The sequence below is a fragment of the Nanorana parkeri genome, unplaced genomic scaffold (genome assembly GCF_000935625.1).
Source record: "Nanorana parkeri isolate BGI_ZX_2015 unplaced genomic scaffold, ASM93562v1 scaffold771, whole genome shotgun sequence".
NCBI classification, from domain to species: domain Eukaryota; kingdom Metazoa; phylum Chordata; class Amphibia; order Anura; family Dicroglossidae; genus Nanorana; species Nanorana parkeri.
In genome coordinates this window covers 586,668-596,909 of record NW_017307039.1, presented here as the reverse complement: position 1 = coordinate 596,909, position 10,242 = coordinate 586,668, and the positions used below count along the sequence as shown (strand labels likewise).

The window sequence follows — 10,242 nt, the reverse complement described above, 5'->3', positions numbered from 1 at the left end:
GTGATCCAAAAACTTTGCCAGCTTTTCATTGCCAATGATGAAACATTTTGGAGATTCCCCTTCACTTTAGTGACCACGTTTTTACAAGACAGGAAGTGAGGGAAAATCTCACCAATAGATTACATACACAAATAAAAACCTGGAAAAAAGGATCTAGCCCTTCTCCAATCTATCCAAAGCTATCCGTAAACTTCCTGATTTTTGGTACTGTTGCAGTGGACAACATTGTACCTCCCTGAATGCCTTCACATGTGGCCTGGATTTTTTTTTTTAATTTATCAAAACTGGAGTAGTTGCCCATGGCAACCAATCTGCCTCTGAACTTTGTTCAGTTGAGATTTGAAAATGAAAGGGAGATGCTGATCGGTTGCCATGCACAGCTGCTCCAGATTTTGTCTGCTCCAGTGTTGATCAATTCCCTTCTCTGTGTTTATATAGCAGTCAGATTTTCTGATCTTGCTCTTTGGGGTTCATTCACACCAGATGCAGTGCGTTCCGGCCCAATTCTCGCCAGAACGCACTGCGGCCGACTCACATTTTTGTAGGGGCAGGAGGAGGAGTGGCGGGCCATTGAAGTGAATGGTACTGTAGCCACGCCATGCGATCGGCCGCACGGGATTGCAAGGTACATTAAGCCTGCGGTCCGGTCCAATCAAAATGCTGCAAGCACTATTTCGATCACACTGGACCGCAGTCATTGCGATCCCGTGCGGCTCGGAAGACAAATGCCGTCCGTCATTTGTCTTCTGAGCACGCCACTAACCTTTTTAAGGTTTTCGATCTGCCCATCTTGGACCTGCAGGGAAAAAAACTCCCATTGCAGTGCAAGGGTTAGCTGCTCATTTAGGTCTAGGGTACCCGGGTAAGGTAATTTAAAATCTCGTTCGATCTGCCCATCTTGGACAGGCAGATTGTACTTGCGATCATCGCAAGCCCTCCCAGCTGAGGGGAGGGCTTCCGATGATCCCAACGCTTGCGCACACCGGCCTGTTCGGCATTTGTCTTCCGAGCACGCCACTAACCCTGCCAATTTTTGGCAGGTTTTCAAGCGTGCTCGGAAGACAAAAGACGCGCGACCGTACAGTAGAAACGGTCGCACGCCTTCCATACACCTGCCGATTATCGTACAATAATCGGCAGATGTATGGGCACCTTTACACAGATACTAGTCAGGTACTTAACTCTTACTATGCGGGGGATAGTCCCACTGCAAGGTCGTCGTCGCCCCAACCCTCTTCCCCAGAGATCGGCTTCAAGTCCCCTACGATGATCTGAGGGTTTTAAAAGGAGAAGAAGCATTTCTCCTGGACGTGAATGCTGAAATGTATAGAGTTAAAATAATAAAGCATGTGATCTAGTTTTAAATAGGGAAATGTATGAAGAAAGGTGTGTTCTGTTACAACATTCACAGACCATTCGCCAACATCAGCACATGACTGTGTGACTATATTACACTATTATCTAGTGGTGTACCTTTGCTGAACCAATGCCTATATTATTGCATCGGATGGTAAAATCTCCCGGCAACAGTATTCTTTGCCATATCAAGGCATCATTTTCTACTGTACAGAAATAATCTTATACACTAATTACTACAGTTAATAAAATACAGATATTTATAAGGAAAAGCTAGCAGAAACCATTCAAGTAAAAAGGAAAATAGTGTTGAATGTCACCCACTTAAAGAAAATACTTGTGCTATTGATTTAGCTATTGATTTATTTTTTCTTTCAGCTGATAGAAATGTTGTACTTCACCCTTCTTATTGCTGATAATTTCCTCATGACTAAATAACGTTTATAACAAAATCTAATTTAAATTGACCTACTAGATATTTAGTAGATTCTCTCGTCATAAACGCTTGAAATGTTGTAAAGAGGCACCACTGCCTCTTCATACTGTAAATACCAGTACCCTGTCCCTTATGTAACAACCCATATGTATGAGCCTGTATTCTTTCATCAGTCACTGACAAGTTGGGCAGGTTGTGAAGTTGCCACAGTCCATTATCCCTGAGATTGTCTGACCACTGCAAGAGATCACTGCATTTGATCAAATTACATGGTTCATAATCTAGTTGTGTAGAGTATTGGCTTAGGGTATGACCAGCGCAGACGTGATTGAGAACACATCTTTATGCATTACTGCCTAATTGGAGAATCTATTAGCTTGACATTGTTGGACCCAGTGCGCTTCCTTACTAAATCGATCTTGGGGGAGACAGGGTCGTGATTGTGGAGCAGAAGGGGTATAGGAGATGGCTCAAAAGCCAAACGTGAGGACTAAAAAAGAGGCAGAAAGGCAGCTAATCATGAAGGTGGGGAGTGAAGATGGAGAAGACGAAACAGCAGCTGGCTAAAGGCCAGGCAGTCATAGAGGAGGTAGAGTACAAGCTGTTTGTGACAGGGAATAGAAGGGAGATAGGAGTGTCAGTTGACCACGAAACATTGGCAGAGAGTGTAAGGTGAATGAGAAAAGAGGCATCATGTGAGCTAATTAAGTACCAGGGAGAGTAAAGCTGGCCATACACCTTACAATTATCTGCAGATTTTCTGTGGTCAGATGGAAAAGGTGCAACAGATTCCTCCATCTACACTTAACTGTGTGGATGAAGTAATCTCCACCTGGGCCAATCTGTTGCACTTTTTCCATCTGGCCACAGAAAATCTGCAGATAATTGTAAGGTGTGTGTGGGCACCTTTTTTAGGATGAAAAAAGGCAGAAAAGTAGATGATCAGAGCTGAGAAGAGGGGAGGCAGTGAGATTTGATAGAGGCCAGGGGGGTAGAGGAGGATAAACGTGATCTAGTCATGGACTTTTTGAGTCTGAGAATGGTTGGTGGGCAAACGCAAAGATGAGGAAGATTGTGGGCGATGGGGGAGATGAGGAGGAGTAAGCACTGATAGTTGCTTAGTGGCTGTGGAAAGAGGGGAGAGGCAGGGAATCATGTTCCACTGAGGGTGGACGCAGTGGGGGGACTTATCATGGACCTTGGGGTGAAGAAAGAGGAGGCAGAGAAGGAACCAGGGAGGGGCCATGCATGAACTGTCGTTTCTCCCTCCTTGATTCTGATCTCCCTCTTTTTGATATGTGTAGTTTAGCTGTTTGCATTAGCCACCTCTGACCAGAACTGTATATGAAATGTCAGGTGGTATTAAAAGCCTATCTCCAGAAGGGGGGGAAAACCTCCTCCTATGTAGTGGGGCTACCTCTGGACTGCAAGGGTTAACTGCTCATGTATGTCTAGGGTACCCGTGTAAAGGCTTTCACTTACCAGATTCCTGCATCCCTGACAGTTGGCGCTCACCTCGACTCCCTTATACTCTGGGTTGTGGACTATCTCCTGGCATCCTCGCATATAATGCAGGGCAGTGGGCCTTGCATTGTATGTGATGACATCAGCTGGAGGAAGAGCATGCGGATGCCAGTCTTCTAGTAAGTAAAAGTCCTTTACGCAGGTACCCTACACAGTTGACCCTTGCAGGGCAGGAGCAGCCCCACTGCAAGGTAAGTTTTCCCCAGGGATAGGGTTCAAAGCAAAATTCCAGTCTCGCCTGTTTTTGTCCCATCTCCCTCTGTGCATGTAGTACATGGTAGAAAACTGTGCTGCACGTTAATTCTTATTAATTTTCTCCCTCACCCTACTGTCTGCTTCTGAATTTTGATTGATGGGCATTGCAGCAGGTAAACTTCCTGTCTAGTGAGGTCCAGCCTCCCACAAGTAAAGTACCTATTGAGTATTATTGTCTTTATGTGGTGCACACAGCTTCCATAATGCCAATTTTATCTGGGTGAAAAAAACAAAAACCTGCCACCTCCCTTTTGCATATTGTATCTTGGGACTCGGGACTCAGAAATGAAGCATTTGGTAAGTTGCTTAAAGTAGTGTCTTTGCTTTTGTGTTCTGGCCTGCAAACACAAGTAACAGCATCTTGTTTTATCTGGATGAGAAATTATCTCCCCTCCCCCTCTCCCATGCACACTAAAGGAATTCTTATACAGATGACTGTATGTTGTTGTGTTGCTCTACGTGTGTGTGTGTGTGTATATACAGTGTTTCTCAGTGAGTACAACTCACTTGTTATGTTTCCTATTGTATTAGGTGGTAATATGCGCTGTATTATCCACTCATACAGGAGCAGTAATACATATGGAATGGCGTTCAGTCTAGTGTCTTAAGGCCGTGACACACTGCACGCAAAGCCGTGCAGAGCGAAGCAAAGCTATCCGGCACAGAGCTTTGCGTGCAGTGTGTGAGCTGAGTGCAGTCAGATGATTGACAGCACCTTCAGCCAATCGGCTCGTCCGTAACAACCTGCCAGCTGTCGCATCGCGACGCGCTGGTTTATACGCGCAAGCCGATTGGCTGAAGTTGAAATTGTTCATCTCTGCATGCTCAGCTCCGCGAGCTCCCCCAAGCTGAGGTGCCGAGCAGAAAATTACATGACACACTGCTCGCAAAGGCAGCGCGCCTCCGCTCCGCGCTGCTTTGCGTGCAGTGTGTCACGGCTTTTATGCTGTACAGTGTTATCTGGACTGCAAACATGTAACACACAGCATTTAGTTTACTGTCTTATATTATGTACATTTAGGCAAATAGGTGGTTTTTAGCTTAGATGGGCATGATCTCTGCAGAATGTCAATCACTTGCATTGGGCATTACTACTGTGCAGTGCTAGCTCCACCTGAGTTCTCCAAGGCAGATGAATTGCTGCAAAGCTTGAATATCTGCTTGGGTGTTTGCTGGAGGGGCACCAGAAAGGGTAGCAGGCCTGGTTGGTGGAGGGGCACCAGAGAAGTTGGCATAACCGTTTGGTTGAGGTGCAGCAGAGTGTGTAGCACCCAGTTGGTTGAGGTGCAGCAAACTAGGTTGTCGCCCAGTTGGATGAGGGCACCTGAGAATTTGGCAAAACCAGTGAGTGGAAGTGCATCAAAGAAAGTAGTGCACCCAGTGAGTGGAGGTGTGCCAGTGAGTGGAGGGGCATTAGAGAAGGTTGCATGCCTGGTGGGCTGTGGATGCCACAGAAGATAGCATGCATTGACCTCTTGGCATTGCAGTGTACAACTCCAGAATCTGACCTCAGAAGAGGCTCATAACTGTCCTAGTTCATTCATTTCTGGTGGCAGAATCCTCTAGAAGGGAAAGTAAAGGTTAGTATCTCTGTTATAGCATATTGAGCAAGAGCTGAAACCCTTATGCCTTGTGAGCACTATAATAGGGCTACGAATCCTCATGTTCTGTGAGCAACTGGTCAGTTCTTTGCTCTGCTCTTTGCTGTGAGAAAATTGGAAACAAGTAACAGAAACCCATAAAAAGATAAAGCTTCTATGCTTTAGGAATACATGCACACATATATACTGAATGGTACCAATAATTTGCACAAATCACTACTTATATGCTATGTTATTTTGTATTTCTAACAGAAAGCAATTGACCTCGCCGGTAAAGCCTCACAAGAAGACAAAGCAGGAAACTATGAGGAAGCGCTTCGCTTATATCAGTGTGCTGTACAGTATTTTTTGCACGTGGTGAAGTGTAAGTGTTTATGCAATTCTATGAGTATTTATGTCCTGTTTACTTTAAAGAGAGAACTTTTAAAGGCTCTGAATGAAATCTGAGAAAACCTGGGCAGCATCTGAGTGGAACATGAAGCCATAGTGCCTTGTACATACCCACCAGTTCTTGGTATCTCCTGCACAATTTACAAGTGTATGTGGGATGTCATATTGGCTCCTTAGATATGCTTGACCTAAGGGACCCACAGATGATGCTTTAGCTAAAAGTGAGGGTTTCCTTTCTTTTTCTTGGCATTATGGACTCCAACCAATGTAATGCAGTTGTCATGATGCACAAACAACATGGTGTAACCCCTTTACAACAGCATTACACATATAATCAGAATCGCACAATTAGACTTTCTTCTGTGGCGCTGTATATATGTTGCATGCGTTTGTACTGAAAGCATGCTCGACTGAGCACTCCCAGTAGCTGTCACAAACAGTGTGACGTGTATCATATCACTTTGATAGCCAATCACAGGGATCACTAGTAAAAGATGCCCCATTTTTGTCTTTCTCCTTTGACAGGTGCATTTGACCTACATAGACTTGTATGGAAATGCAAAACCCATTTGAACTGAACAAAATCCCATCAACACAGGCTGTTATCATAGAATTGTTCGGGAACGGAATGTGTAAAATCTACCAAAAAGGGTTACAAATGACAGATTAACATTGGTTATGTTTAAAATGTACATTCCATAGAGGATATGATAATCAGCCTTATTCTTGTAATGTTATTGAGCACATGTAGAGTGAATAGCATTTGTTTAAAGAGGAAATAAACTCCCCTCCCATTGCTGCCTCGCTGGCGCCAACAACTTCACCTGACCTTCTTCCAGGTTTAAGATCTTAGGCCATCTTGATTGACCAGACCGGAATGAAGTAACTCCTGTTCATGTCCACTGGAGTTCATTTATTTCATTACCAAGGTGTGGTGAGAAGGTACACTGAGCTGCGCGTGTGCAGCTCGGTGTACGTCGTAAAGATGATTGTGAACAGACATGTAAGTTTATTTGACAACAGAAGAGACATAGCGTGTCTCCTCTACAAAGAAGAGTCTGCCTACTCGCAAATAGTTCTGTTAAACAGGATAATGCAGCATCTTGCAGATACAGGATTAAAAGACACGTTTTCAGTGAATTATATACAGAATATATTTAGCAGTAAAAATATTGCATTTATTCTATGTGTATGTCATTTTCTTTTTTCTTTAGATGACACTCAGGGTGAAAAAGCAAAGCAGAGTATTCGAGCAAAGTGTATAGAGTATCTTGACAGAGCAGAACAGCTGAAGGCATATTTAAAGAAAAAGGAGAAAGCCCCAGCAAAACCTGTAAAGGAAGGTGCTCCTCGACATGAAGAAAAAGGGTATGTGCCTCTAAAAATTAATTTGTTTTATTGGGGAATCTAAGCCTTGCCTGTAGGAGGAGGAAGTTCCTCCACTGTGGACTGACTAAGCAAATCGGTTTTAGCTTTGTTGTTAGCGCATGTGTTCTAGCCTCTGTGTGATAAATATATTTATATAATATGTATAAATAATCATTTATGATGACATTTTAGCTACTTTTATAACTGTTTAATTTATGCTTTGCATTTGGTAATTTTGATTAACAGTAATGAGATATATATATATTCTATTATCAATCTCAATTTTTTTTTTTTTTTTTTAAATAACGAAGAGTCACTGCAGGGACAGGCAAAGTCGCATACATCCATACCAGTGTGAAAGGAATATCTACATAGTATCGTGGGCACCACATGAGTGTGAGAAGTTGGTTGGAGAGTAGTCCCGGCAGTCAATGGCAAATGTATGGCTATATAACAGTTTAAGGTGTACCAGAAGGACAAACCTAGGGTCCAGTAGGCATGCCAAATTAACCTGATTCTCATAAAAGCCTAGAAGGAATCAAAGAAGCATATGCGAACAAAACTAAAAGGAAGGCAAGACAATACAGCCAAGAAGAGTGGGAAAGAAGAAAAAAAAAAGGGAGTGGGTTGGGGAGGAGAAGGTTGAGGCATTAAAAGGAGGAAGGGGTGAGAGGGGAGACATTGAAAAGAGGGGAAGCCATCATCAGTGGAAAGTCCGGCAGTGGAGATTTACCAGTATGAGAGGTAGACCCATTCTTTTTATGTCTTTTTGCAGCAGTTGAAAAAGGTTGTAATTTGTTATTTATTTAGGAATGATAGTGATGAAGGGGAGTCGGGGGACCCAGAAAAAAAGAAGATGCAGACCCAGCTGCAAGGTCACATTTTATTTTTATATATGTTATGAATTCCATTGTGCTTTTTTGTAATTTTGTTTGTGATACCCAATCTGACTGTAAATTAGGTTTTACATTAGAGTCAAATTTTCATTTTTTTGCAATGCGCTTTAAACACTTAAGGCCGGTTCACACTTGTGTATGCATTTCCATATGTTGCGTTGAGCATACCCATTAATTTTTCAATGGGCCCTTAAAGGGTAAGCTCACTTTTTCACAAATTGGGAAAAAATTTACTCCCCCCCCCAGCACTTGCATGCCGAAAGTCCCCTCCAACTGGTGTAAGGGTCCATACAACAGACTACCTAGCCCCGCGGTGTGAAATTCTCATAATGTTTGCAAATGGCAAGCGCTCATTGGTCAGCACAGTCTCATGGCAAAGCTGACCAATGAGAAGCGCTTTTTACTTCCGGGACCGTCAGCTCAGGAGTGCTTCTCGTTGGTCAGTGTGGTCATGTAACCATGCTGACCAATAAATGCTCAGCATTTATGAGCTTTCTATACTGCAGGGCTGGGATGTGTGGTGTACAGACTTCTACGCCAGCTGGCATGAGTTGTTGCATGAATTTGCCGCACTATTGTTTCAAGGCACTTCTGCAAAGTTTTGTTAAGTAACTCAAAACTGTGTGAGCTTCCAATAAATTGAGAGCAGCTTGGTGGTGACCCCATCCTCCTTAAGGGTCAATTGTACATGCAACAACCTATCAACACAGCCTTATTATAGACCATGACTGCAGGAAAACAGATGATTGTTCATAAAGCATTTTTAAAAAGCACATGAAAATGCACAGGTGTGTATCCAGCCTAAAATACATCAACACCCTAGAAACCCTGACTGGCTCAAGGCCACTAAAGAACCTCAGTGTGTGTCTGCACTATATCCTGCAAATCAAAAATGGCAGCGGCTCCGATCAATTTATAACTAGCAAAAGCATATGGACAAGGCATTATACTAAACATTTCTCAGCACTTGATGCAGCTAGTCGGCTTAGAAAGCCTAATTAAACTGTTTTAATGTTTGGTTAAAAACAGATTTTTGTTGTTGCAAATAATATTTGAAGCCATCGTGCCACGTTAGACCTCTGCAAAGTTTATTCCTTAACATAAAGATATTCTAGTTCATTCCCACTGTATCCATAACAGATAAATTATTGGGTTGGAGTTCCATTTTAATCATTTAACAGAGTTTAAGTTATTTACTATTTCCTGTTATTTCACAGGTGCCATTGTCATGGAAAAACCAAATGTAAAATGGGGTGATGTTGCTGGCCTGGAAGGGGCCAAGGAAGCACTCAAAGAAGCTGTCATTTTACCAATTAAATTTCCTCACCTGTTTACAGGTAGTTATTTACCCTTGGGCTCTCTTTTAGCTATATGTCTGTATATCCATCTGTGGTGACATGTCAAAAATAATTGTTAAACTGTCTTATGAGAAGATGAGGTGACCATTGGGAAATGCCACATTGCTTTGGCATATAATGGACTTGGGGTTCTGGGGCTGTATTGTTGGAAACATAAACCTATGGTGCCTTTTGCCAATAACACGTCAGGACTGTTTTAGGAAATGCCATGTTGGTTATATACATCAATTCAGAACCACTTACCCTCTCCTTCAGTTTGCAATGTCACTTAAGTGTGACGATCTGTGAGCGTCCATGCTAATCACTGCACATTTCACAGCACTGACTACATTGCAATTGTGTTAGCAGTAATGATGGAAAAGATGCTCATGACAAAAAGATCTATTGATCAGGGTTCCAAAAAATAGGTTGTTGGAAAATTAAATAAAAGCACATAGCCCATACAATATAAGTACTGCCGTTCAGGCTCTTCTAAATATTTTTCTTTGGTAAATCAATGCAGAAATTGTATTTTTTTTGTAGAGAAGAAGCTGTTATGGGGTTTTTTTTTTTGTTTTTTTTTAGTAATAATATTATTATTTTATTTTTTTCTGTGGTTATGGTATGGAAACCAATACAATATAGTGAACAATGCTCCACATTCATGGTCACATCAGACTTGCAATACTTTACAGAGGTGATACATGAAGAAATACAGAAATGATTGCTTTGGATTGGGAATATGAAAATTCCCTTTGTCACGAATGGTGTAACGTGGAAACACTCAGATTTTACTTGTAATCTCTTCTAGTTTCTTGTAACTAACAATTTGATATTTTAAATAATTGGAAGTAAGAAAACATAGTTGAGGTATCTGCTCTTAAAAACAATAGTTAACTGCAAAATGCATATTAGTTTGTCCACTAGACAGATTGGGTGCCTCAGACCATCCTTATTTTGCTCTCAACCCACCCTATGTGTGTGGGTTGGAACAAAGAAGGTATTGTAGGGATTAGGGAAAAGCAATAGAGAGGGAGGGGAAGTTGGAGTAGATAATAGGTGAGTATTGGGGAGAGAGG

At 42.3% G+C, this 10,242-nt stretch overlaps 1 protein-coding gene across 1 annotated transcript in view; it reads left to right on the top strand.

The window, feature by feature from the left end:
- The window catches only part of VPS4B (vacuolar protein sorting 4 homolog B), a 25,059-nt gene that overhangs the window by 5,742 nt on the left and 9,075 nt on the right, over positions 1-10,242 (top strand). The window contains exons 2-5 of the mRNA XM_018564666.1: positions 5,425-5,536; positions 6,777-6,930; positions 7,741-7,805; positions 9,044-9,163. Coding sequence (XP_018420168.1) covers positions 5,425-5,536; positions 6,777-6,930; positions 7,741-7,805; positions 9,044-9,163 — 451 coding nt within the window. The remainder of the gene's footprint in view (positions 1-5,424; positions 5,537-6,776; positions 6,931-7,740; positions 7,806-9,043; positions 9,164-10,242) is intronic.